Source organism: Tenrec ecaudatus, chromosome 6 (assembly GCF_050624435.1).
Source record: "Tenrec ecaudatus isolate mTenEca1 chromosome 6, mTenEca1.hap1, whole genome shotgun sequence".
Classification (NCBI taxonomy): domain Eukaryota; kingdom Metazoa; phylum Chordata; class Mammalia; order Afrosoricida; family Tenrecidae; genus Tenrec; species Tenrec ecaudatus.
In genome coordinates, this window is record NC_134535.1 from 367,725 (window position 1) to 395,531 (window position 27,807).

The following is a 27,807-nucleotide window of genomic DNA, read 5'->3' on the forward strand; positions in this document are numbered from 1 at the left end:
AGAGTGCCGTAGGAGGAACAGCTGGTGTCGGGACCGTCAAGATGCCAGAGGAGGCTGCCTGACCTCCAACCCATGGAGACCAGCCTAGGCTGTTGAAACTGATCATGATTCTGCTTGTTTGTGAGGTGAGAATGGGTCTGAAGCCCACCACACCCCTGTCTGCTAGCGTTTCCTCATTGGGACAAACACTTCTGCACCCCTGTCTGAGCTTCTGAAGGCCAGGAAGTTCCTTTGCCACCTAGCTCAGCTCTGTGACCCAAGGCCCTTAGCTGTGGTGAGCTGGTGGACCCCTGGTAACCTGCCCATCCCGTAGCCCAGCACAGGTACCCCAGCCTTCCACCCAGTGCTTGCAAGCGGCCTTCCACCACGACCCCACCATTTTTTTCCAGAAGGCGGCCAGCAGGAGAGTACAGCCTGGGCCTCTAGGGCCTGAATCTCTTGTCCCCAGCACACCAGAAGATGGGGTCAGAAACAGCTGGGCTCTGGGACCGTGAGGCCCCACAGCAGATGACTCACCCCCTTTCCTTCTCCGAATTGAGGCTTGGAATTAAGAAACAGAGCAAAGGGGGTAAGAGGCAGTTTTATCCCCTCCCCCCGCCCCGGGCCCCATCTCCAAGCCCACACTTCCATCACTCCCAAGCCCAGTGTCCTGACCTCTTCCCAGATCAAACTTCAAAGGGCAGTGCTTCCACGATACCAACCCAGTCACAGCTCAAAACTCAGAGGAGCAGCCCACACAGCACATGTGTGTGCACATACACACACTCATGTAATGCATACATGTCTTGCATGTACAATGCATGCAGTCGCACATGTATGTCCACACATGCATATGCACACACACATAGAGAATTTCTTCACAGTTAGATCATTTCCAGTTTAGTTTAAATGTCTGTTCAGAAAAGGGGAACCTCTACAAAAGCCAGGTGCCCAGGGTGACCACCAGAGTCTGTGCAGGGACCTGCACCAAGGGGGCCAAGGATTCCCCAACTGAAGCAGATCACGAGACTCCATGGTTGGTGTGATGCCCCCCTCCAATGGGCTCTTTTCCTTTCTCATCACAAAAGGAAAGGGGCCCAAGAAGTGACACACAGAAGAGTCAGGAGTTCAGTGAACCTGGGCAAGCAGGAGGGGCCATCCCCGGCATGGGCACATACCAAGCCCTGTGGGCCCACAATGTCCTTGGCACAAGGCCAACAGATGGGCACATGGGGGTCAGGGGAGCCCTCAGCAGCAGACACCTGCTGCCCATCCTAGGAGGAGGCTCCCCACCCACCCTTTCCTCTCCGCCCCAGCCCAAAAGTTCCTGTTCAGCTTCTGCTCACATCCCCGCCCAGTGTTCCCCTGACATCATCTGAGCAGCACATGGCCCTCTGAGATGTGCCACCCTTGCCATCTGCTCCCCTGCCTCACACTTCTATCTTTCCAGGTGTCCAGCCTCCTCCCGCAGGAGATAGTGGGGTCCTAGACATGTCCTCAGCTCGACCGAGTCACAAGGCTGAATCATCTTTACAAGCACAACGGCTGGACTGTAGGTTGACCCTCTAGTACCCAAGGAGACCTCAGGGCTGGCCTGCTCATCCCTGCACAAGATGTTTCCAGAGGAACTGGTGAGAAGGTTGGCTTATGGGGCTGGCTGCTCAAGAAGTTCCCTGAACAGGGCAATGGGTGGACAGAAGCTCAGAAAAGCTGGTGACAATGACGCTGACCTGAAGCCACAGAAAGACAAGTCTAGGGAGTGCCCAAGAGCAGCCATGCTGTGGGGCCAGTGGTAGAAGAAGGGGTAGGAGCCCGAGGAGGGGAGACGTGGGAAGGAGGAGCCGCTTCTGCACCCTGCTCTCAACTCTTCAGACTGAAACAGCTCTTCCACTCCAAGAGGCAGAATCCCTAGTCCCAGGGCCTTGGATATCGGGCTCCTCAAGTCTCTCTGTGCAGAAGTAGGAGAGTGTCTCCTGCACATGCAACTGAATGAGTCTATGTGACCGTCTGTGCAGGACAGTCCAGGGATCCTGCCCATCAGGGCCTTGGTGTGGTGTCCAGTCAAACCCAACTGTCTGCTTGTGTCTGGTTTCTTGATCTTTTTGGATCTTCCTTCAATGTAACAAGTCAGGTCCCTGAAACTGGCCCTGGTCCCCCTCAGACCTGGGCCAGGATAGCTTCTCTGTCTCATTCTTGAATGTGTAGCTATGTAAATCTACAGCTATAGTTTAAATAGCTACAGAATTCGAGAAAGAAATTTATTTTCAAGCTATTTTGCCAGAAGATTGGGGATGTATAGTTCTACCGTTTTCTGCAATCTATTATTGCTGAAGAGACGTCAGCTGTCAGTGACCATTACACATTCTTTTACGCATCATCTTGCTTTCCTCTCTGGGAGATTTTACAGATTGTTCTTGGTGGTCTTCAGTGTAACTATCATAGATCCAGAAGTGGATTTGTTTTTATTCTCCTGCTCAAACAGGGAGAAACTTTGGTGGCAGGGTGTTTATAAATTGGGCTGTGATCCAAAACAGCAGTTCAAACCGCTTTGAGCATTGAATTCCAACTGTCAATTCTTGGATGGTTGTTTTTGGCTGATGCATTCAGTGCAGTTTGAACATCTTTCTTCAGCACCACTGGTTCTTGCTCACATGCCACCTCCTGACATGGTGGAGTGCTGACTAGTTCTTTCTGGGACAAGGACTCTGTGCATTCTTTCCATTTGCTCTTGATGCTTCCTGAATCATTCGATATTTTTTCCTATAGGATCTTTCAAAATTGCAATTTGAGGCTTGAAATTTTTTTTTATTCTTCCAGGTTCAGATATTCTCAGCCTAGCAGCTGCCTTTACTGTCTGTCCCACCCTCAGTGCCCGTAGTCTCCATTCCAATCAAAGTGCCTCTAGGGCCCTTCGAAAACCTGCTTGTACTTTTTTTTTCCCTTTGGGGGTTGGGGGGGTTGTTACCTCTCTGTTCTTAAATTATGAGTTGTAATTTTTCTAAATCCCAATAATTTAGACATCTTATTGTTTCATTCATATTTTCCTAAGTTTACTCTTTATTTTACCTTCTTCTGTGAATTGCGTGTCTCTTGATGCTCATCCCAGTTCTTGGGCTTGGTTTGAGCTTCCTCACTTCCTATGGGCTCAGGGTCTTATTTCCTAAGTTCATGGAGGCATCAGATCCCAACCCTCTCCCTTAGGGTCTGCATCTAGTTCAAAGGTCTTGAGGACTGTGGAAGCACCTGCTTCCCTGGTCTGGAGCTGCACTTTCGTTCATGAGTCGGCTCTGTGGGTGCATTTAGCTTGTTTTATTCTCCCTGGACTTTAAGTGAACTCGCAACTCTGCCAGGCCAGCTCTCTCCGGTGGTATTCTCTGCATTCAACCAAAAACATCTGTTTGGGCTGAGGAGGTGCGGTGCTCAGCCTGGGCCAGGCCAGGGATCAATTCTCGTGCAAAATCAGGGATGGCTGTGGGGGTCGGGGTTCCTTCAATGGCTCTAGGCAGAGCTGAGTCTGTGGCTCACACTATAGAAGGCAGCAATGTTATGGAAAGTCACATATGTCAGGACATGCTCACTATGAGGCAGTCAACAGTCACACAACAGAGGCTTTCAAAAGAGCACAGAAAAACAGAATTAAAAGATAATGTAAGTTTCCCACAAATGTGTTGAAGCCCCTCCTATGTCAGGATATGTCTGTGATCAGGGTGTCCACAGTCACATATATGACGGCATGTCCAAAATGATACTGTTGGTGGTCACCCGTCAGGGCAAACCCATGAGGCGGTCTCATCAAGAGCCTGACACCCTCTTCTTCATCCCCCAGGGGGCAGTCAGAGTTTTCTCATCACGACACTATGGTCTCTCGACAGCCCTATGAGAACAGTGCCATTGCCTCCCTGACTGATGAGTAGAAGGAGGGGTGAAACCAAATGCAGTGGTCACCCAGAGAGCACCAGATAGAGCTGGGGGCTCCCACCCTTTCCTCCCCTGGGCTTCCTTCCCTCAACCAAGTGAGCTGCAGGAGTAAATCAGAGCAGAGCAGGCAATGCATGTGCACACAGACACACACAAGTATGTGGACTGCACACACAAGCACACACTGCCCGCACAGGTACATAAACTTGCCCACACATGTAGGGACACATACACACCACACACACATGTAGACTCATGCAACTACACACATATGAACACAAAGAGGCACAAACACATATTATCTACACATGCACATAAGCATGCCCACATTTGTGGGTTCACATATGCATCATACACGCATGTAGACTTATACATGCATCTATAAACACGCAGCTATGAACACATGCAGGGGCGTGCACGGGCACAAGCATACACATGCACTCCTATGTATGTGCACATGCACACATATGGGGAAAAAACCTAGGGGCCCAGGCCCTGGTCCCAAAACACACCTGTCCAGGTCATCCCAATCCTACGCCAGTACTGCCTGGTCCCTGAGCTCCAGCCCACCAACAGCCAAGTGCCCACCATGGCAGCGGGTCATGCATTTGCCCTCTGACCTATTCATACGTCCATCTGTTGGTCCTTGCCCATCCCTTCGTCTCCGCCCGCCACCGCCCCACCAGCCACTCACCGAGCTCCTCCAGCTCGGCCGTCATGGACTTGGAGCGCAGGGTCAGTGTGGTGCTGGGGGCCCTCTTGGGGGGAGGCGGGGCTGCAAAGAAGAGGGAGGCTTTGGGCCTCCTGTCCAGCAGCAGGCGGCGAGGCGTGGCCAGGTGCAGGTGCCACTTGCGCTCCACCGCCTGGACCTCCTCGTACTCCCGCGAGGAGGAGTCGCACTGAGCGAGGATCTTGTTGAGACTGCGGCTGGACGCAAACTTCTTCATGTCTCAGGCGCTCAGGGCCCCAGGGCCAGGGCCCCGGGAGGGCAATTGAGGGTCCCAGTGGGGGTGACTGCGCCTGGCTATGGCCACGGCACCTGCCTTGCCGGCTCCCTGGGCTGGACCAGGGGGCACTAGGTGGCCATGGAGTGGGGGCTGGGGAGGGGCTCTTCACAGGCCCTGCACTGCCTGTCCCTGGGCAGCCCTAGGTCCAGGTGCCCCCCCCCACCCCTGCTCCCCGAAGACACAGGGTGGCCAGCCAGAGCTGGGGTCCTGGGCTGGGCCGGCCAGCAGCACCTCTTGGGTCCTGGCTGCGGCTGTGGCGGCGGCGGCGGCGGCAGTGGTGGTGGTGGCGGCGGCAGCAGCAGCAGTGACAAGAGGCTTCTCCTCCCCCTTCAGGTGCCGCCTCCCCCTTCCCTCCGACAATAAGGCGGCAGTGCAGCGTCAACCTCACGGTTGCTATGGCAACCCCGGCCTCCAGGCAGCTGCTGCCGGTGTCGGAAGGAGGGCGGCCACCACACCAGGGGCTGGGGGATCGGGAGAGGCAGGCAAGGGCCCCAAGAAGTCAAGGGGACCTGAGGAGGGGTGACCTAGTTCAGGGGTCAAAGATCAGGAGTCACCAGTCTACCATAGAGGATGGGGTTGGGGCAGCAGCCCAAGTCCCAGGACTCCTGCCTTGAGGGACATGGGTGGGGAAGCCTCACCTTGGTGCTGAGGACCAGCAGTCAGGAATCAGAGTGGGGGAGCCTGAGCTGCCCTCAGGACCCAGAGCTCAGATGCCAGCAGGCAGTCAGGTGAGGTTCAGGGTGAGGGAGCCTGACTCCCTTCCAGCACCCTCCAACCTAATCGGGGCCCAGGGCTGGGACACAGAAGCCAGGTGGGGTTCAGAGTGGGGAGCCTCACCTCGGCGCCGAGCCCCATCCTCCTCAGGCTTCCTGGTGACCGACACAACCTTCATGACAAGGCGGTTCCCTCCCTGGCGGATCAGGGCCACCACCTGCTTGTGGCCCACCTTCACCACGTTCACACCGTTGACCTGAGAACACGTGACAGGGCTGTTCAGCTGCTCCAGGATGGATTTCAGAACAGGGTCAGGTGGCTGGGGTTGCGGGGGGGATGCAAGTGAGGGTTAGGGTTAGGGTCAGGGCCGGGGTCAAGGTCAGGGCTGGGCCAGTGGAACCAGAGGCTGAGGTTAGGACCAGGTGGGGGAGCCAGGGGCAGGGGCAGGGCCAGGCCTGGGGTCAGGGCCAGGTCCGGGTCCTGGTCCGGCTGGGGCAGACGGCGCCCGCCTTCACCTCGATGAGAAAGTCCCCCGTGCGCAGCCCAGCCCTCCAGGCCACGCCCTCCACGTCCACAGACTCCAGGTACTGCAGCGCAGGGAAGGCAGGCGTGGGCGTGAACTCCTCGATGGGGGTCTCGGCTGCAAAGGGGCGGCATAGTCACCTCCCACAGGGAATTAACAGGGCAAAACAGAGGATTGTGGGGCACAGGGGGCTGGTCAGAGCCCAGCAGGGGGGCTCCCCAGTGCAGTGCCCCAGAGTCCTGGCTCATGTGAAGTGCCATTTCCCCAGGTCCCCCCGCCCTCCTCCCCGCAGTAGTCACTACCTCGGCAGAGCACTCAGGGGGTCAGTCAGGAAAAGGTGTGGGAACAAAAGTCAGGAGAGCCCATCCATAAGCTGTCCCCCCTACCCCCTCTCCCCCAGCACCTTTGGCCCCACGGAGCACAAAGCCGAAGCCTTCGTGGTCCCGTTTCTGCAGCACAGACACCTTGTCCTCGATGACGTAATCACTGGAGGAATTATGGAGAGCAAGAAGCTGGCCACACCTTTCTGCGACTTTCAGGGCCAAAACCCTCGCCCCCTCTGACCTCCATACCCACCCTCCCTGACAGTGCAGCAGCCAGCCAATGCTGCTGCCCTCCAAGTAGCTGTAAGGCCATGTCCCCGCCCTGCCAAGGCCCCAGTGTGCCCCCCTGCCCCGACCGCCGTACCTGTGGGAGGTGAGGCTGTCGTAGGAACCCACAGTGTAGTGGCGGAAAAGCCGCTTGGTCCGGTCCTCTCGAGTTTCTGAAGGGAGTTTCAGGAGCTGATGGAGGGTCACGTCCTGCAACCGGACTGAACTGCCCCCATGGTACCAATGCCAGTCTGCCCATACACATCCATGTATGTCCAGATGGGGCCCCAAAATCTGGGCCCAGGAGCCCAGGGAGGCTGGGGGAGATAGGGGGCCTGTGGGAATCCCGGGCTCTGGGTGTGCTCATGGCTGTCCCTGACCTTAGTCGCAGTCGCGTGAGGGCTGTGCTCATGTGTATACATGTGACCTAGTTGTGTAGGGGCTGTGCCCATGCATGCATGTATGACTCAGTCATGCAAAGGTTGTGCTCATGTGTGCGCATGTCCATGACCCAGCTGTGTAAAGACTGCATGTGTGTGCCCATCTGTGACCCAGTTGTGTCTGTGTGTCCCTGGCCCAGCTGTGTATGTATATTTTCATGACCCAGCTGTGTTAAAGGGTGAGTGTGTGTCCATAATCCATCTATGTGTGTACAGGTCATGTTTAGATGTATACATATGTATAACTGCCAATGCATGACCCAGTTGTGTAAAGGCTCATGTGTGTGCACATGTGCCCATTCCAGTGCCAGCTAGCTATCCATGTAAGGGCCCAAATGTGTGCATGTGTGGATCCAGATGTAGACAGAAGGGCTATGTACATGTGTGTCTGTCTGCGACATAGCTGTGTAAGGACTGTGTGCATGTTTGTGTCCGTGCCTCAGCTGCGTGTTTGAGGGTTGTGTCTGTGTATGCTGGTGTGTGCCTGTGTCCTTGGCCCACAGTTGTGTGTGTATGGGCTGTGTTAATGTGTTTTAGTGTTCCAAAGTTGTGTAAGTTGTTGTGTGAGTGCAAGAGCTATGTATGTGTCTGCAACCAGAGTTGTATAATGGCTAGGCTCATGTATGTCTGTGATACAAGTGCTTAAAAGCTGCATGTGTCCATGACTCTGTTGTGTGTACAAGGGTGGTTTCTTTTTTTTTTTCCCAAGGGTTGTTTCTTTATGAGTACCCATGGCCCGCTGTCTATGTGTATCCATGTAGACCATGTATGCATTTGCCTCACAGTTGTGTAAGGGCTGTGCTCATATGGATCCAGGACTCAGTTGTGTGTATAGCAGTTGTGTGTGTCTATGACCCAGTTGTGTTAGGGCTGTGCTTATGTGTGTGTCACACAGTTGGGTAAAAGGTGTACTCACAAGTGCCCATCCACAACTCAGTTAGCTAAGGGCTGTGTTTGTCCCTGACATTGTGTGCAGGCATGTCTGTGGTCCAGTTGTGTAAGGACTGTTTGTGTGTATCCATGACCCATCTATGTGCATATGTATATATCTATGACCCAGCTGTACAAGAGCTGTGTGTGTGTGACTATGATCCATGTGTCTGTAGTTCAGTTGTGCACGCACTATGTGTGTGTGTCCATGATTCATGTATGTGCATGTGTCTCTGACCCAGTTGTGTAAGGGATACGTCTGTATGTCCATGACCTCTGTGTGCATGCCTGTGTCCATGGCCCATGTTTATGTCCATAACTGTTGTATGTATAAGAGCTATGCTTGTGAGCATGTATCCCATGGTTGTGTAATAGCTCATGTGTAGTCTTGTATGTTTGAGTGACCACTGTGTGTATAAGGCCTATGTTCATGTGGGTGCATGTGTCTGTGTGTTCATGGCCGACAGTCATATGCAAGTGTCATACTGTGTCCCCACAGGCACCAATCAATGCTCATGTGTATGCCCATCCCTGGGCCCCTCATGACAACAGATCTTCTTGCCCTCACTCCTCAGGATTCTTGCTCCAGGCTCCAAGCGGGGCGGGAGCCCATCAGTGCTTCTACAGTATGCCTCCCAATATGCTCTCAGACACCACATGTCACAGCGAGGTGATCTTCTGTCCCCACCGGCCTGTGAGCTCAACCAGCTGCAGTGCCAAACCCACACTCCTGCTTCCCCAGCAATGGAGTGAAGCCCCCTCCCGGATCTGGGGATGAGCAGTCTCAAGATCCCGTGGCTCATTGCGGAGCTCCAACTGTGGCCCAAGCAGTTTGCTTTGGCTCCGGGAATACAGCACACATGAGACCCACATCTCTCTCCTCACGGAGTTGATGAGCTATTTGGGAGAGAGAATAAACTAACCAGAAATAAGTGAAGCCAGAAGGCACCAGGTGCTGACAGGAAATGCTGATAAAGAAATACACACAGAGAAGGGTGCAGGGGCCATATACAGTTTGGTGGCCACATGTGGGGGGTAGCACAAAGGTGTAAAGGACACCTTAGTACACACCTGAGGGCCAGTGTGGGGAGGATTCTCGGCAGGCATTTGCCAGTGGGCAGTGAGGAGCCCAAGGAGCTGGGGCAGTAGGAAATTATATTGAGTGGGGCGCACAGTGTTTGATAACCTGCCCCCCCAATAACTGTGAGCCCCTCGAGAGGAAAGGCCACACCTTATTTTGTCTTTGGTCCTGGTGACAAGCACTGGATCTGCAGGCAGTCAAGATGATGAGAGGAACAAATGGATGAGCAAACAGATGGGTGGGTGGAGAAAAGGCACATGAGCCCATGGTGGATGGGCAGATAGGTAAGTGGCTGGGTTTGGTGAGTGGATCAATATATGTGTAAGTGGGTGGGTCAAAGGATAAATGAATGTGTGGATGAATGGATGTATGTATGGGTGGTTGATGGTTGACAGATGGATGAATGGATAGATGATGGATGGATAGGTGGGTAGATGGGTGTATGGATGAATGGGTGGGTGGATGGTTGATACATGGATAGATGGATGACTGGATGGGTAAACAAGTGTGAGTGGGAGTGTATGTATGTATATATGTATGTATTAGTGGATGGATGATGAATAGGTGAATGAATGACTGGGTAGGTAAACAGGTGGCAGGTAGGTGGGTAGATGGATGGATGGATGACTGGGTGGATGGATAGATAGATGGAAGGAAGATGAATGGGTAGATGGATGTACGGATGGGTGGGTGATGATAGATTAGTGGGTGGGTGGGTGGGTGGACGGATGGATGGGTGGGTGGGTGGGTGGATGGATGGATGGGTGGGTGGGTGGGTTGATGGATAGAAGAATGGACGAATGAACAGATTGATGGATGAGTGGATAGATGACTGGATGGGTCACACATACGTGAATGGGAGGGGATGGATGGATGGATGGATGGATGGATGGATGGATGGATGGATGGATGGATGGATGGATGGATGGATGGATGGCAGTTGGGTGGATAGACCAGGTGGATGAGTAGGTGGATGGATGGATAGACAGACAGGTTAGTGGGAGAGTAGGTATATGGACAGAAGATGGATGGATGGGTAGATGAATGACTGAAGGGAGAGACAGGTAGGTGGATGGATGGATGACTGGGTGGGTAGATAGATAGGTGGGTAGGTAAATGGATGGACAAAAGGATCTATCCATGGGTTGATAAATGAGCAGATGGAGAGCAGAACTGGGGGTGAGTCAAAGGACAGTAGGAGACAAGAGTGGATGAGTGGATGAATGGGTGGACCCACTAAAACTAAGCCCATTTCCATGGAGTTGATTCTGACTCAGAGTGATCCTACAGGATCTGCTCAGAGCTGCCCCTCAAGGTCTCTGAGGCTATAAATCTCCATGAGAGCAGACAACTCCATCTTTCTTCCCTAGAGCAGCTAGTGGATTTGAACCACCAACACCTTGTGGTTAGCAGTACAGTGCTTATCCTACAGGCATCTATTAATGCCAGAAGCACAGATGCCAGGAGGAGGGCTTCTCTGGAATCTAACTGTGACCCTCAGGAAGCCTGAGCTGAGGGTATCTTTCGAGGAGTGAGAACCTAGCCTGGTGGGGCCCACATGTCCTGATACCTCCATCTTCCAAGCTTGGTGTGCTCCCAGGACTCACTTCTGTCTTCTTCCCAGCACACCAGGGTGGCCACACACACTCAGAGCCCACAGCCAGAGCTGTCGGGACCAGCCATGGTCCTGGGGTTGACATCAGACCTCCAATTCCTACCCTCTGTGCCACCCCAAGTGTGGGAGGGCCTGTGTCACTGCCTGCCCGCAAAAGGCTCTCAAGCTTTGAAGTTCATGGTTGTGAATGTTACGGACCAAACCCATGGCATGGATTACATAACACATTTACTTAACCAGACACACAGAAGCGGAAGCAAAAACACCAGCCTGACCTCACCCAGCTGGCAGCCAAACACCCAGGAAGGGAAGGAGGTCGGGAGGACAGGGTGGCGTCCCATGCCACCAGCAGGCAGCTGCTTCCAGCCTCCAGTGACCTCTCCTTTCCCTCTTTCCATCAGTCAACTCCACAGACACAGCTCCCCCTGCCAAGTGGCCTGTCTACAAACTCCCTCCCCTAGCCCCCTGCCTGCCTCTCCTGCACCTCCCTAGCCCCACTCCTGTCCTGGAAGCAAAGGGTTTGGACTCAGGTCTACTGGAAGCAGGTTTCTGCCCTGAGCTGGCCTCTGTCTTCTGGCAGAACTTGGCCCCAGCTCAGGTCACAGGACGCTCACAGTGACCTCTGCTGAGGATGACGAGGGCACCATGCTCCTGGCCTTCCCCCAAACACACCCCTGCCCACCCCAAGAGCTGCTCCACCAGGTGTGGGCACCCAGGCCTCCAGCTCCTTCACCAAGCCAATGAGTTTGCACCCTCTGCCCTCTGGCCCTGGGCCCCTCATTGCTGTCTGTCAGTCTCCATCTTAACCCCAGCCTCCCTCCCCATACTCCCTCAGGCCAACTGCCCCCTCTCCTTCCTCCACAAGACCTGGCCCCTGCACCCCTCCCTGCACCCACAAGCTCCATCACACCACCTGCCCAGGTGGCAGTTATGCATACATGACCCAGAGCCTCCACCGAGGCCAGATCAGGGCCCTGCCCCTCAAGACTAGGATCTGACCCCTCTGTCTTTGACCCTCATGAAATGGACTAATAACAGGCTCACCACACAGGACCACTTGGAGGTGGGGTGGGGGTTCAGGACACCTCTTGTCAAAAAGCCTGCAAGGTCCAGGCACTCAGCACCATGAGAGCACCCCATATCCAACCCCATCCCACACCTACACACATATTTGGGGCTGCAGTCCACCCACCAAGTACCTCCCCAAGGCTCAGCTCAAAGGTCAACTCTGCATGGACACCCTCCCTGGCTCCCTGATGCCCACACAGGGTCCCTCCAAGTGCACAGCCCTGCTTGTACCTGGCTGCATGTACTACATGTCCACGTTCAGTCACATGACCGCAAGGTCCCCTCCTCCGGAACTCTAGTGAAGGGACCGCTCACTCACACAATCCAGCCACAACAAACTGCCCTCACTCACACAATCCAGACACAACAAACTGCCCTCACACAATCCAGACATGACAAACTGCCCTCACTCACACAATCCAGACACAACAAACTGCCCTCGCTCACACAATCCAGACACAACAAACTACCCTCACTCACACAATCCAGACACAACAAAGTGCCCTCACTCACACAATCCAGACACAACAAACTACCCTCACACAATCCAGACACAACAAACTACCCTCACTCACACAATCTAGACACAACAAAGTGCCCTCACTCACACAATCCAGACACAACGAACTGCCCTCACACAATCCAGACACAACAAACTACCCTCACTCACACAATCCAGACACAACAAACTGCCCTCACACACACAATCCAGACACAACAAACTACCCTCACTCACACAATCCAGACACCACAAACTGCCCTCACTCACACAACCCAGACACAACAAACTGCCCTCACTCACACAATCCAGACACAACAAACTACCCTCACACAATCCAGACACAACAAACTGCCCTCACACAATCCAGACATAACAAACTACCCTAACACAATCCAGACACAACAAACTGCCCTCACACAATCCAGACACCACAAACTGCCCTCACTCACACAACCCAGACACAACAAACTGGCCCTCACTCACACAATCCAGACACAACAAACTGCCCTCACACAATCCAGACATAACAAACTACCCTCACACAATCCAGACACAACAAACTGCCCTCACACAATCCAGACACCACAAACTGCCCTCACTCACACAATCCAGACACAACAAATTGCCCTCACACAATCCAGACACAACAAACTGCCCTTGCACAATCCAGACACCACATGCCACACTCACACAATCCAGACACCACATGCCACACTCACGCAATCCAGACACTACATGCCACACTCATGCACATCTATACTCATACACATCTAGCACAGCGCGCCTTGGTCACACAATCCAGACATAATGTCACACTCTCACACGCACACACAGTCAGATACAACACACCACCCTCACTCACACATCCAGACATAACCCGCCATGCTTAGACACATGCCATGTGCACACACACTCTATACATACCATATTCACATGTACAGATACACACCACACACAAGCACACATGCCCCATATAGGCCCCGTGCCTTGACAACCACTCAGGGACCCCTTATCCCAACAACTCATGGGGGCAACAAAGGCCTGCAAGACTCCAAAGCCCCCTGTAGGGCTGGGTCCAAGGCAGACAGCACACTCGGGCCAGAGGATCCAACAGAACCAACTTCCTTCTTCACTGTTAAAAACCAGGCACCCTGGAACTGGGTCGAGGCCTTTCCCCACCTGAGAGGAGCCGATCACCTGTACATCCCTCACCTGCTGCTCATCTTGGCTCCCACTGAAGCCCCTCTGCACCTCACTGGCCTCATTTCCTCTTGGCTGGCCCCAGCCTCGTTGCTCTGCCCTCTCAATCTGTCCACCTTGGACAGATGCCCCTTTCTCGCTGTGGCTCCTTTACTTGCCCAAACACCTAGTGACCATGTGGGCTACGGGGGGGCCAGCTGTAGGCCACAGAACGCATGCCCACTCAGCAGCATCCTTACACATGTGTGGGCTCATCCATGTTCTGCAGGCTTGTCATGTGTGCCCTCACTATCTATGTGGGGTGCGGGTGTTCCTTACACATGTGCAAGTATTGGTGCATGGGGGATGCACACACTTCAGGGCATGTGTGACATGTCTCTTGTCTCTTCTGGGCCAACCACCATGGGGACGTAGGGACCCTCCGCTGGTCACTCACCGTGGCGCGTGTCATACTGCCTCATCTGCACCTCCTCCACGCAGTCGGCCGGGAACCAGCCCGTGCGGCCCTTCACGGTCCCCTCCCAGAATCCGCCCTCCCCAATGCTGAGCACTGGAAGGACAGAGCCGGGCAGGGGGTCAGGGCATGCAGGCCCCCAAGGTCTCTGGCCCACCCTCCCTCTCTCCCCAGATCCTCTGGGCCCCTCCCTGGCAAGGCTTGGGGACCAAGGGAGAGGAGAGAACAGATGGGAATGGCACAGGGCAGCATGTGGGGGACAGAGACACAGATGGACAGACTTGGAGATGGGGGGACAAGAAGGGAAGGACCTGCACCTGCCCCACACGCTGCTCTCCACCCACCTCTGAGAGGAGCCCCATCCTCACTGTTATACACACACCCCCCACTGGTCACTGCCAGGAGCCGTGCATCATGCTGAGGGAGACCCATTCATCCTCATAGCTCTGCTGTGTCCTCCTCTCCGGTGGACACAGAGGACACGGAAGGCAGGACCCTAGCACTGGCTCTGGTGTACCCCCACAACGAGAGGGACCCCTGTTGGCACAGGAATTCCTCCAAATGGCCAGGGATCCTCCCCAGCCCCATGGTCCCAGCACACAACCACCCACGGGCCATGGGGCCGCCCATCCTAGCCCAGCCCTGCGCAATGACCTGGGGGGCTCCTCGCGCCCCACGAAGGGCGAGGCCCCTGGCCTGGGGGCGCCGCGCGGCCCCGCCCCCGCCGGCCCTCACCCTTCACGGCTTCGCCACGGTGCAGGGGGATCTCGCCCTCGCCCTGCGGGGTGTGCGCCTTCACCGCGATGAACTTGCGGCCGGGGACGGCACTGTAAAGTTTCCGCTTCGGGCCCCGGGGCGGCGGCGCGGGGGGCGCGGGGGACGCCGGGCCAGGGCTGGGCGCGGGGCCCGGGCCGCCGGGACCGCTCGGGCTGTAAACGAACACGTAGGTGACGGACGCGATGCCCGGGGGCAGCGGGCACGCGAAGCCGGCGCCCGGGGCCTCCATGGCGCGCGGCCCGGCCCCGCTGCCGGCCTCACCGCAGCCGCAGCCGCAGCGCCCGCCGCCCGGGCCCGCCGCCGCCCGCCGCCGCCCGCCCGCCCGCCGGGGGCCCGGCCCGGGGCCGCTCCATGGGCCGCGCGCCGCTCCGCGCCCCCCGCGCGCCCCGCTCCGCCGCCGCGCCCGGCCCGCTGCCGCCAGCGCACGAGCCGCCGCCCGCTCAGGGCTCCGGGGCCGCGGGGCTGCGCTCCCGGGCGCGCCAGGCTCGCTCCATGCCGCTCGGCCCGCGCGCCCCGCCTCCCGCGGCCGCCGGGGCTCCTCCCTCTGCGGGCGGCGGCGAGGCCCGGCCCCTCCGTCCGGGCCGCCCGGCCCCTCGGCCCTCCCGCCCACTGCTCTGCCCTTCCAGGCCCAAGACCCAAGAGGTGGAGGGGAGGAGGAAGAAGGGGCCGGTGCTGGGGGAACTGCGGTGCGCAAGGCTGGGGCGGCGGCCGGGGTAGCTGGAGAGCTCAATCCTGCCCTCCTCAATGTGTACTCCCTTAGATACCACCCCTAGGTTGCCCTTCCCACACCTGTGTCCTCCACTGGGTACTCACACCCCCCCCCCCGGCTGCCCTCCCCAAAATACCCCCCCCACACACACACCTGTGTCCACCCCTGGGGACCCACCCCCAAGCCACCCTCCCCCACCTGTGTCCTCCCCTGGGTACCACCTCCAGGCTACTCAGCAGGACCCACTGACACATGCCTATGGGTGCTCCCCACCTTTGCAAACCACTCCACCCACCCAGCATCAAGCCCAAGGTCTTGGCCCTCTAGTGCCTCCCTGCTCAGGAACCTGCCCTGGCTCCCTAGTACTCCGGCCAGATCTCTAGTCCTTCCTCTGCCCAACACATCTGAAGGGTTCCCATGAACCCTCCTCTCCGGATGCTGGGTCAGCTGCTCCTGGGCACCTCTGCCAACAGGGGGCGAGGGAGGACACCTGGAAGCACCTGCAGCTCAGATGCCACCTTCTCCTGGTCATGTGCTCTGCCCAAAAGTGATCTTCATTTTCCTCCTTCCCAGGCCAGCCTCCTAAGGGCTGCAAACTCTCAACCACTCACAGGACAGTGCCCTTACCTGGCCCACTGCCCACCTACGGTTTTAACACTGAGGACCCAGCAGCCAACATCTACCCTGAACCCCACCCAGGATGCTGTTCCTGCCCCCACCACGTTGGGCACACTTCAGGTGCCCAGGACTTGTGCTGGCCCTACAGCTGAGCTGGTAGGGCCAGGCCTGCTGAAAAGACAGAAAACACCCTCAGCAAGTGGATCAGGAGGAACCAGGGAGGCCGCCCTGGGGTTGCTGGGAAATAGAAAATTCCAGAGCCTGTCCTTCGAACTATTTCACAGTTTCAACCTTAGGAACTCCACGGTCTAAGTTGAACCTTCAGGGAGGGTCAGGAAATAAGGGTCCCCCCCTCCTTGGGCAGACACAGCGGCGCAAGGGTGAGGACAGAGAGCAGGAGGCTTTGTAGGCCTACTTCAGCTTACTGTGTGTGTGTGGGGGGTGGGGGTCAAGTAGGTCCACCTGGGTCTGCATAGTATCTCCTGGCTCTGTCACTGCAGGTAAGTCGCCTACCCCTACCACGCTTTGGCCCTCATCTGCACAGTTGGGGAGTCTGCTAGCTGCCCAAGCTAGCAGCAGATCAGGTGCAGCATCACCATAAATGCCGCAGTTGTGGGAAGGTCCATATCTGTGAGAGGCAGCCACCCTACCGATCTCCTACGCACCTTCTGTATACCTAGCTTTGGGGTGTGGAGGACACAAGGAGCAGGAATAGAGTCCTTGAAGGGCACCTCAGGGTCAGGAGTGAGGACACAGGGCTCAGTGGCCTGGGAGAGCCTGCACAGGTATGCCAGGAAGGAATGATGGGTGGAGATAACCCTGCTGTCCTGAGAGGCATCGGGCACAGCATGGCTGGAGATTTGTCTAAGATCACAGGACCAAGGCTGCCAGAACAGCCCAGATGCTGGTGGCCCAGCCCAAGAGGGCCAGAGCCCACTCAGGCATCCTGCTCTGAGTTCTGGGGGTGTCTCTGGGTTTGGGGTGGGGGAGGGGCAAACAGTCCTGTGGGAGTAGAGTTCAGGGGTGCAGAACAAGCACCCTTCTTGGAAAGAAGGGTTGGTACGGTAGTGTGTCGGGTGGGGGTGGGTGAGGGGGGCGGGGCAAGCCCTCCTGAAGAGGTAGCTCTGTCTCTAAGTCCCTGCCCATACCTGGTCCAGCCTTGCCCCAGCCCCTGCCCTCCTGGCCAGCACTGCAGTGACCTTCTTAAACCAAAGGCCTGGCCACACCCTCACCAGAGAAGTAGCCAGGCAGGGGTAACCGACCCCTAACTAGATCCCAAATTCTAGGCTTCTCCATCCAGGGATGGGGGGCCTGGGGCCCAATCTTGAGCTCACACCCCCAGGGCCAACCAACTCCTACCTGATGGTGCTCTGGCTGCCCCTGGCCACAGAGTGGTCAGTGCCCCGGTCCCGGTCTCTCTCCTCCTGTAGCCGCTGGAGCAGCAGTTGGTGGGGGAGGCTCCGCAGTGAGGGGCCAGGCGAGGCGGCTGGCTGTCCTTCTCCCTTCAGATGGATGTCACTGGCCGAGCGCTGCAGTGGTCGTGGGGATGCCAAGGCACTGGGGTCAGCCAGTCGGCGCCGCTTTGCATAGCTGGGGGTCTCCCTGAATGGTACTGGGGAAGGGGGGTGAATGAGATATGAGGCAGCCAGTGCAGGTGGCCACCTCACCCCAGGGTTAGTGCAGAGTCTTGGGTGCATCTGGAGGGGCTGCCAAGGGCCTGGGCTCAGTCACCCTTGGCTCTCCCTGCCTCTACTTCTTGCTCCCCGAGAAGGCGCCCCCACTCTCTGAGTTCTGTCCTCTAAAGCCACTTAGCCTCAGATCTTTCTCAGGACAGCTGTGCCAGCCAGGCCAGCTTCTTCTGGGCATCATCTGTAGTGACCACATCAGAAACAGAGGTCATCACACATTTTCAGAAAGGAGTCAGCTAGTGGGAATAGTGAGCAGGAAGCTTGGCCAGCCAATCAGAACCTGCCACTTAAGCGTAAGCACATGGGTACAGTTAAGCCCCAATGAAACTTTATTTACAAAGCATACAGCAGAAGTGTAAAACCCTCTGTGTCTACAGGCAGCGGTGACCCTTGTTGGAAAACCCCAGGGGCCCTGGGAAAGCCACGAGAGTCCAGAGTCCGTAAGTGAGCGTGTAATCCTTGTGTTCACTCCCCCGCCTCTCTAGGCCCTGACAAGGGAAAGCTATCTTGAAAAAGAACAAGGTAGAAGGACTCAAGTCCCAGCTGAAAAAATACTAATGGCCCTGTGACCAGCATGGCCTCCGACTGGTCTGCAGACAGACTGTACCATCAGCACAGGTGTGAGAGTCCAGAAACCTGCCCATCTGTCACCCACTGATCTTCAACAAGGTGCCAAGTCCATTTGTTGAGAGAGAGAACAGTCTTCGCAACCAATGGCGCTGGGACATGTGGATTTCCACATGCAAAGGAAAGAAGTCACTCCTCACATCACCCCATCTACTAAAGCGCATTCCAAATGGACCGCACCCTAAAGGTCAGAGCTAAGCCACGTGTTCACAGAAGAAAACAGGGTGGTGTGCTCCGGGGTGGCCTCCTTTCCAACTATGAATTCCTGCTCACACCACCAATAGCACGTGCAACAAAAGGAAAAGCAGACCAAAGAAACCATCAGAACGGAGCCCCCTCGCACAGCAGAGGGCTATATCAAGAAAACTGCCAAAAGTTACAACGTGGGTCTACTATTTGAAACCATTAAACTGTAAAAGTCTACAAAGAGCTAAAACTCAGCAAAGAAAGGACAGCACACTGAAAAAGTGTGCAGGCACCCAAAGTGACTTTCTGCAGACACTATCAATGACCAGTGACACCAAGAAAGATGCTGATCACCCTACGCTATCAAGGAGGCAGAAGCCTCACCCCCAGCTGATGGCTGTCATCAGGAAAAACTAAACAGGAAGTGACTCGTGTTGGGGAGGAAGTAGATAATAAAAACTCTGCCCCGTGGATTGAAAATGGCACAGGCTTGTGGAAAACATTGGAGTGGATCATCAGCAAGGCCACAAAGAGTCACCACAGACCAGCAGTTCCACTCACTCCTGAGTCCACACCAAGGGTATGAAAAGCAGGGGCTGACAGAGAGGCTTACACCCCAAGGCCCACTATGGCCTAAAGGTGGAACCAACCAAGTGTCTACTCAGCAACAGATGAGGGGTAAGAAAACATGACACGCAGAGTGAACCACTACGCAGCCTTAACAAGAAATGATGCTCCGATATACCATATGCCAAATGTGAGCCTCACCGATGTCACCTGAAGGAAACAAGGGGACATTGTGTGCTCCCACCCAACCAAAGGATCCAGACTCCACCCACAAACATGTACACTCCACCCACACAGAAGATCTAGACTTCAACCACAGAGAATGTAAATTCACCCACACAGAGTAACTAGACTCCACCCAGAGTATGTGGACTCACAGAGCATCTTGATTTCACCCACAGAAAGTATCTAGACTCCACCAACAATGTATCTAAATTCCACCTATAGAGTATCTAAACTCTACCCACACAGTATTTGGACTTCACCTACACCAAGTACCTATACTCCCACACAGAATATGTAGACTCCTCCTACAGTGTACCCAGATTTCACCTACACAGAGTATCTAGATTCACACATACCCAGTTACTAGGTGGTGGAGGCCAAGGAGTGACAGCTTCAGGGGCATCGGTTCACACCCAGGGCCACTCATTGGGAGAGAGGTGATTGGCCTGCTCCAGAGAGCGACTGTCCAGGAAATCCATGTGGGGAATGGCCTGGCTGGCAGTGGGTTAGGGACTTGGTTTGCATGCTTGTTAGGGTTGTGAGAACCTTTGGGGAGTAGGCAGCTGTGATACCATACAGTTAAGAGAGTCTCGCCAATGTCACAGACAGCCACTGGAACTATGGTCCGGAGCCAAATCTGCCGTGTATATGTTGCCATAATAAAGCCACATTTCAAAAGTCATCGGCTGCAGCACTGAGTAGGCCGTGGCCAACGGTCCCCAGCAGTCACTGAACTACATCCTCTGTACCCTAGAGACATATGAAGAATATGCTGGTGAACTGGCCCAAATTCTAGTGAGCAAGGTTCCCAGTCCACAGAAAAAAGTATAATGACCCTCATAGCACAGTGTAATGACCCTCTGAGAGCAGTGTAATCACCCAGCGAGCAGTGTAATGCCCCTCAGAGAGCAGTGTACTGACCCTCAGAGAGCAGTGTAATGACTCTCTGAGCACAGTGTAATGACCCTCAGAGAGCAGTGCAATCACCCTCAGAGAGCAGTGTAATCACCCTCAGAGAGCAGTGTAATCACCCTCAGAGAGCAGTGTAATGCCCCTCAGAGAGCAGTGTAATGACTCTCTGAACACAGTGTAATCACCCTCAGAATATAGTGTAATCACTCTCAGAGTACAGTGTAATCACCCTCAGAGAGCAGTGTAATCACCCTCAGAGAGCAGCGTAATCACCCTCAGAGAGCAGCGTAATCACCCTCAGAGAGCAGTGTAATCACCCTCAGAGTACAGTGTAATCACCCTCAGAGTACAGTGTAATCACCCTCAGAGAGGAGTGTAATCACCCACAGAGAACAGTGTAATCACCCTCAGAGAGCAGTGTAATCACCCTCAGAGAGCAGTGTAATGCCTCTCAAGAGTGCAGTGTGATAACCTTCAGAGCACAGTGTAGTGGCCCTCGGCATAGTGTGGTGGCCCTCAGAGAGTTCCTGTCTGCTAAGGAAGGGTGCCAAAAAGGTGGGGCAACAGGAAAAAGCAGAGGAGGTTCCAATAGCCGTCCTGTGCCCAGATAGACCCTGGTGGACCCCCGGCAAAAGCAGTCCTCTGTATACCCATGAGGCAAGGGTAACTCAGACAAGCTCTGCTGCCCAGCCCTAGCCCCACCACAATCGACTACCACTTGTGCCCAGGGGCCCAAGTGACAAAGAGGCACAGTCATGAAAAGACCCAGTTTGACTCCCACTACCAGAACACGAGGCCTGGTCCTCTCAAAGGAGGGCCCTTCCAGCTGGCCACAGCCCAGACCTCACTGCAACCTCAGCCCTGATACATCCCGCATCCCGCACCCCACACCTTACCACGGTATGACCGCTAGAACCCAGACTCCAGTTCCACAGAGCCCCACAGCCCAGCTGTCCTCCCAACAAGGCCTGCTCTGAACTGGATATTGGGGCTACGACCCGCCCAGCTGTCCCTTGGGAACTTGCTGCTCACTTCATATCAGCCTGAAATCCAAATCTAGCTCTAAGCCTACCTGAGAACCAGACGAGATGACCCCAGCCCATCTGTCCTCTGCTCCGCTCTCACCCTCACAAGAAGGGCTCATGGCAGAGCAGGGAGTCGGGAGTCAGAAATCCAGAGGCAGCACAGCCTAGGTGCCAGGAACACCAAGGGCTCAGGAAAGGACTTCCCTGTGTGGTCAGTCTCTCCTGAGGTTCTGCCAGTCCATGCATGGGCAGGGATTGGGGGGATGTGGGATGCTCTGTTCCACCCTGCTCTTCTTCCTCAGCTCCAAACACCAGGGGTCCAGAACCCCTGCACCCTGGGGCAGACTGACAGCTCCCCTCCATGCTGCTGTCCCTGTGCTGCCCCATGGGCCTCAGGAGCTCACACCACCACAACATGATGCACTGGCCATGCATGTAAGCACTCACACACCCTACCCCACACCCTGCATGGCCACTGACCACCGACCCCAGGGAGCAGCAATGGGAGCATGGTAGGGGAATTGGGGGGGTCAAAGGCCACATTCAGAGGGCACTCACCAACATCAGAGTCTTTGTGGGTCTTGATGACCTCAGCAAGCTCAAAGTTCCCAGCAATGATGGCGACCTGGGGCACAGAGGGTGGGGCACAGGACTGTCACCCAGGGAGTGCAGTGGCCACAGGTGAGCACCTACTGGGTGCCGTAAGGGGGCAGAGGTGAGCCCAGGGCTGTGCAGAACTGCAGGAGTGAAGGACTGGTGGGGGAGGACACAGACTAGAGCCTGGTCCCTCAGATAAACCACTTCTTATGCTGCAAATATACCTGATTTGAGCTGCAGTGTCTCTGAGAGAGCATGATACCCCGGGGGAGCTCAGAAGCCCCAGACCCCACACACATACCACACCCCTTCCCAGACCCCTTCGCCTCCTCAGTTCCTTCTCAGGCTCCTCTGTGGTCCTTCCTCAGACCCCTCACCCCTTTTCACCTTTCCCAAGCCTAACTCCCCTATTTCTGGGGTTACCACCACCCCAATTTGCCAGGACTGAGGGGACCCTTCAGGCCCAGATCCTTCTTGATTGAACTGGGCACTGACCACCTCCACCTGGAACTTTCAATTCACCCTGCACCATGTCCTGAGCACAGCCTAGCAGGTGGTGTGTCTAAACCCTTCCCAACCCCCCACCCCCGCCACTACCTAGCAGGCCAAACACAGACACCACCACAGCTTCAAACAGGCCTCTCCACTCCACTGGCAAGACGGCTCCTTCTGAAACCAAACCGTCCTTCCAGTTGGAGCCCCCGCCCTGAGATCAGTGCCTAAGCTCTTCCCGAGATCCGGAGATGTGGCCCACTATCAGAGATCTTGTTCCAGGGTCATCCTGAGCTCTGAGAGGACTGTGACAGCTCAGTCTCTGACTCCTGCCCCTAGGGATCTGGCCACACCTCCTGGCCTCCTGGCCCCAGAAATACCCCTTTTTCCTGGAAAGGGGTCAAGAAAGGGACTCTAGGGATCCCTTTATTTGTCCACTCTGCCCTCCTTCCTGCACCCCACCCAGGGCAATGGGAGACTCCAATCACTTCCCATCACCCAGAAAGAGCATGGATGGACACAGATGGACAGAGAGACAGATGACACCTGAGGTGCAGCCTCAAACTCAGCCCACTGTACCTGGAAAGCTGTCTGGCTGTTGTAATTGCGAACATCCTTGTTGGCACCACGGAAGAGGAGGACGCGGGCACAGCTCTCCTGGAAGGTTGGGAAGAGAGGGGGCAGGGGACGGGGTCAGGACGGTGTGGGCCAGAGGGATAGGCTCTGGTGGGGCACTGCCCCTCAGCCTGAGCACATACACACACACACACACACAAACACACAGTGCCAGGCAGGTCTACAGGTGCACACACTAACCACACCCCGTGTTGGAGCATGACTGTAAGGTAACATGCACAAGCAGGCCTGGTACACAGACATGAACAGTCAGACCACAGGTTTGTACATGTGTCACAGGTGTGTGCCAGGGATCAGTGTGCACACACAGGTCCACAAGGCGACAGGGCAGTATGACTCCCTCACACTAGAAGTGACTGAGGATGGAAGCCTCCGGCATGGAGCAGATATTCATGACTTACTGTAAGGGCACATAAGCAAGGAGGTGCACACAAGTCTTATTTACACTGAGGAAGAGACGGGTCTGCCTACGAGATAGGTAATCATGCCTCATTATACATGTACAGTCACACGTGCACAGCTAATGTGACATTTAGGCATGCATGTGTAAGCAGTCATACTTCAATGTGCATGTACACATGCAGCCTTAAATTATTACATATGTACACAGCTGGTGACATGCATGTACAAGCGTGCAGTCAACTATGCATGTACACATCTAGTCCCCTCATTAAGTATGTGCAGCTGACATGACATAGAAGTATACCTTACTGCCCATGCACATAGTCACATCTCATTATACATGTGCCCAGTTGAAGTAACATAAGCACATGTATAGTCACTCCTGTACCTGTGCACAGTTATACCTCATTATACATGTGCTCAGCTAAAGTGACAGACACGTGTGTATACACACTTCACTATACATGTACACATGCAGTCACACTTCATCATACATGTGCCCAGCTGAAGTGACACAGGTACATGTGAGTATTCACATCACTGTACATGTGCATAGCTGACAGGACATGTGTGCACATGTGTAAACACACAGTGTGGTTCTGGGTGCGCATGAGCACACACACCTGGTTGTAGAGGGCACAGATGTGTAGGGCAGTGTTCCCGGAGGCGTTCTGAGCTCCCATGTCAGCGCCGTAGAACAGCAAGTGTTCCAGGTGCTGGACGTGGCCAAAGCGGCAGGCCTGGGGACAAAGAAGGTGCTGGACCAGCCACTCCCAGACAGAGACCAGGCTACTCTCACCAGGCAGGAGACAGCTCTGCTCCCAGAAGACTGGCCACCGCCCACAGACAGCAATTAGTCCATGCCACCCACAGAGGAAAGAGCCTACCCACACAGTGTTGGCCACGCCCACAGGCAGCGGCAGTGGCTGTCCAGCTTTCAGATCCGGGCGAGCCCCCAGGCCCCACCTGATGGATCTCCTGCCAGCCATTCTCGTCGGTAGCCCCCAGCCGGGCATGATCATGGAGGAGGAGCTCACAGCAGAGCGCATCCCCGCCCCCCAGGGCGCTGTGGTACAGGGGTGTTAGGCCACGGCTGTCCTTGTAGTCGGGAGATGCCCCCAGGTCCAGCAGGGTCTGGGGAGAAGAAGCCTGAGCGCCCAGTGCAGTGTGCACTGACTGCCCCCACGACTGCTCACCCACTAGGCCCCCTTGCTAACCGTCAGGGCGGCAGCATTCCGCTGGCGGGCAGCGCAGTGCACAGCAGTCAGCCCGTCACGTGTGCGGAAGTCCAGGTGGGCCCCACCATTCCTCAGCACCTTCAGCAGGTCTGAGGCGTTGTCCAGCTGGGCAGCGAGGCTCAGGGGGCACTCTGGAGCCAGACAGGGGACAGAGGATGGTGATGCCCAGGCTCTCCCTCCAGGGCTTACAGCTCCAAGACCTCCCTGTCCCACCTTTACCTCCTGAGTCAGGGTCATGGAAGTTGGGGTCCAGTCCCTTATCCAGCAGACGGGCCACCTTTTCTGTGCTGTGGAGCTGGACGTAGTCCATGAATTTCTTCAAGTTTGCCTGCAGCACACACTGGCTGGTCAGTCCATGTCCCTGCCCACCAGCCACCTGTCTCCAGCCACCCACTGTGTCACCGAAATCCAACTGCCCCTCTCCTCCCATACGAAGCTTGCCCAGCCCGATCCAGCTGTTGGCCTGTGTGCCAGGCAACCCTCACCAATACCAGGGACCTGGCTGTGCACCGGAGGGAGTCTCACCCAGCCTCACCATTGCTCCTGGCCCCCCTCTCGGGCCAACAGGCCAGGCTGTCTGCCCCAAAGAGGCCAAAGTCACTCCTTGGGGAGCCATAGCCCTAGCATTCCCCCACTGAGAAGGACCTAGCACAGGGCAGATATGGGGGTTAAGTCACCCAGGTCACCCCCAGGTATGAATGGGGACAGGCAAGGATAGATATCAGGGCTGTCCGTCCCGAGATAGCATTCTGAGACTCAGACTCCTCCCAGGGGAGATGACACTTCCCAGGGAGCAGTGACACCTCCCAGGGGAGATGCACAGGAGCCCTCACCCTGCCTCTCACACCAGCTCGCCCCCTCCCTATCCCTGCTCCACCACCAGCCCTTCCCATGATCCTCAGCCACAGCGCCGACTGCGCCCTCCTCACCCAGGCCACAGGCCTGCTTCTTCAAGGCAGAGGCAGGCTGAGCTGGGGCTGGGGAGTGACAGACACCCAGGGGTGCTGGGGCAAGGGGCACATCCAGAAGGAAGCCAGCAAGAAACTGAGGTGGGATTTCTGCAGGACAAGGTCGTCTCTGGGGTCCTCGTCTGGTGACTGACTCTTTACCTTTGTGTGAAGCTTTGCAAACTGCTTGTCGTCAACGAGGTTCTGGGCATAAACTCGTCGCTTGTATCGGAACTGCTCAGGGAAAGAGGGGTAGAGGGGTCCACGGGCTGTGGGAGGAGGGGCAGAGCAGCCCTCGAGGCCACTCGTTCACCCACACCCTGTGATGGCCGCCAGTGCCCCACAAACGCAGTGCAGGCCCAGGCCCATAGCCTACAAGGAACCACGTAGCAACCCATCACGCAGTCCCCACTATGGTGACCACAGAGCCCACATGGAGGAGCCCCCTCCAGCTCAGGCACACTTGCTCATTCTTATTCCTCAGCCACAGCCCCAGGGTCCCCTCAGAAAACCTGCTTTCCTCTAAGACCCAGTTCCAGGTTCACCCTCCTAGCCCAGGCCCCCGCCCCACAGCCCTCTCGGAGTGACAGCTATCCAGCCCAGTGAGGAGAGCCCTCACCCCAGTGCCTCCCAAGCTTGCCCGCTCCCTGACCACAGAGGACTGGCTGGCAAGGGATCTACACCCCTTCAGGGCAGAAATCCAGACAAGGAGATTCTGTCTTCAGAAGGCTTGGGGTGCACACAGGAAGCACGCTCATACCACACACTGCTCCCGGTCCTCACATTGTTCATCACCCAATCCTCACACAGCTGTGCTCACTGCTCACACCACACACTGCACACACTGCTCACATGCTATTCACATCACATACTGCACACTCACACCACCCTGCACACACAGCTCACATGCTATTCACATCACATACTGCACACTCACACCACCCTGCACACACTGCTCACATGTACATGTGCTCACACCAGACACTGCACACACTGTTTACATGCTACTCACACCACATACTGCTCCCAGGCCTTTGTTCACACCCAATCCTCACACAGCTGTGCTCACTGCTCACACCATGCACACTGCTCACATGCACATTTGCTGCTCACACTACACAGCATACATGATGCCCACACCACACACTGTGTATGCTGCTCACACCACACTGCACACACTGCTCACCTGTACACCTGGCTGCTCACACCACAAACTGCACACACTGTTCACATGCTGCTCACACCACACTGCACACACGCTGCTCACACCACACACTGTGCATGTTGCTCACACCATACTACACACACAGCTCTCCTGTACACCTGCTGCTCACACCACATACTGCACACACTGCTCACATCACACACTGGGAACACCACTCATTGCTCACCTGCAAACACACTGCTAACACCACACACCCCTGTCACACTACATGCTGTGCACACACCATGCACACTGCTTACACAACTCACTCTGTCCACCTGAAGATACACTGCTTGCACTACACTGTGCACACAACACTCACACCACACACTGTTCCGTCACCCTGTTACATTACACACTACACACGCCTCTCACCCCGTACACAACCTCTCATCCGACGCGCCACCCCAAGCCCCCCCATGCGAGTTCGCCTCGCGCCCCCAGCTCGCACCTCCAGGTAGGGCAGGGGTGTGTCGGGGTTGGGCGGGTACTCCCGTAGGAGCCGCTCCTCGTCCAGGAACTTGCCGGCGCGGCCCTGCGAGGGCGGCTGGAAGAGGCCGTAGTTGAGCGCGTCCTGCAGGCTGTGGTTGAGGGTGCAGAGCACGCGCTGTTTGGAGGTCCACACGGGCGCGTCCGGGTCCAGGCGCAGGCACTTCTGCGGCGGCGGAGCGGCGCGTGAGCACGGCCGGGTGCCCCCGGAGCCCGCGGGCGCCCAGCCGGGGAGCAGCCGCCCCGCCGCCCCGCCGCCCGGCCGGGCGGCCCAGGCCGAAGCCCCGCCCCGGGGGCTGGACTTACCGGCCCCGCCCCGGCAGGGGGAGGGTCCCGGGGAGGCGGCGGGGGAGGGGTGAGCGGCCGGCGGGGGCCGGGCGGGGGGCTAGAGGCTCACCGTCTGCTGCAGGTCCGGGATGCCGACTCGCACGACCACGGCGCCCGGGC

General features: G+C 56.2%; 1 protein-coding gene across 1 annotated transcript in view; it reads right to left on the reverse strand.

The window, feature by feature from the left end:
- SHANK3 (SH3 and multiple ankyrin repeat domains 3) overlaps positions 1–27,600 on the reverse strand; it is a 41,419-nt gene extending 13,819 nt beyond the window's left edge. The window contains exons 1-16 of the mRNA XM_075553423.1: positions 27,323–27,600; positions 25,830–25,901; positions 24,940–25,048; positions 24,700–24,851; positions 24,449–24,616; positions 24,106–24,222; positions 23,024–23,101; positions 21,914–21,980; positions 17,485–17,737; positions 14,757–14,950; positions 14,004–14,117; positions 6,829–6,904; positions 6,545–6,627; positions 6,134–6,258; positions 5,742–5,874; positions 4,592–4,672 (exon numbers count right to left, since the gene is read on the reverse strand). Of these exons, the coding sequence (XP_075409538.1) occupies positions 4,592–4,672; positions 5,742–5,874; positions 6,134–6,258; positions 6,545–6,627; positions 6,829–6,904; positions 14,004–14,117; positions 14,757–14,950; positions 17,485–17,737; positions 21,914–21,980; positions 23,024–23,101; positions 24,106–24,222; positions 24,449–24,616; positions 24,700–24,851; positions 24,940–25,030 (1,732 nt within the window). The 5' untranslated portion in view covers positions 25,031–25,048; positions 25,830–25,901; positions 27,323–27,600. The remainder of the gene's footprint in view (positions 1–4,591; positions 4,673–5,741; positions 5,875–6,133; positions 6,259–6,544; positions 6,628–6,828; positions 6,905–14,003; positions 14,118–14,756; positions 14,951–17,484; positions 17,738–21,913; positions 21,981–23,023; positions 23,102–24,105; positions 24,223–24,448; positions 24,617–24,699; positions 24,852–24,939; positions 25,049–25,829; positions 25,902–27,322) is intronic.
- Positions 27,601–27,807: the final 207 nt, after the last annotated feature.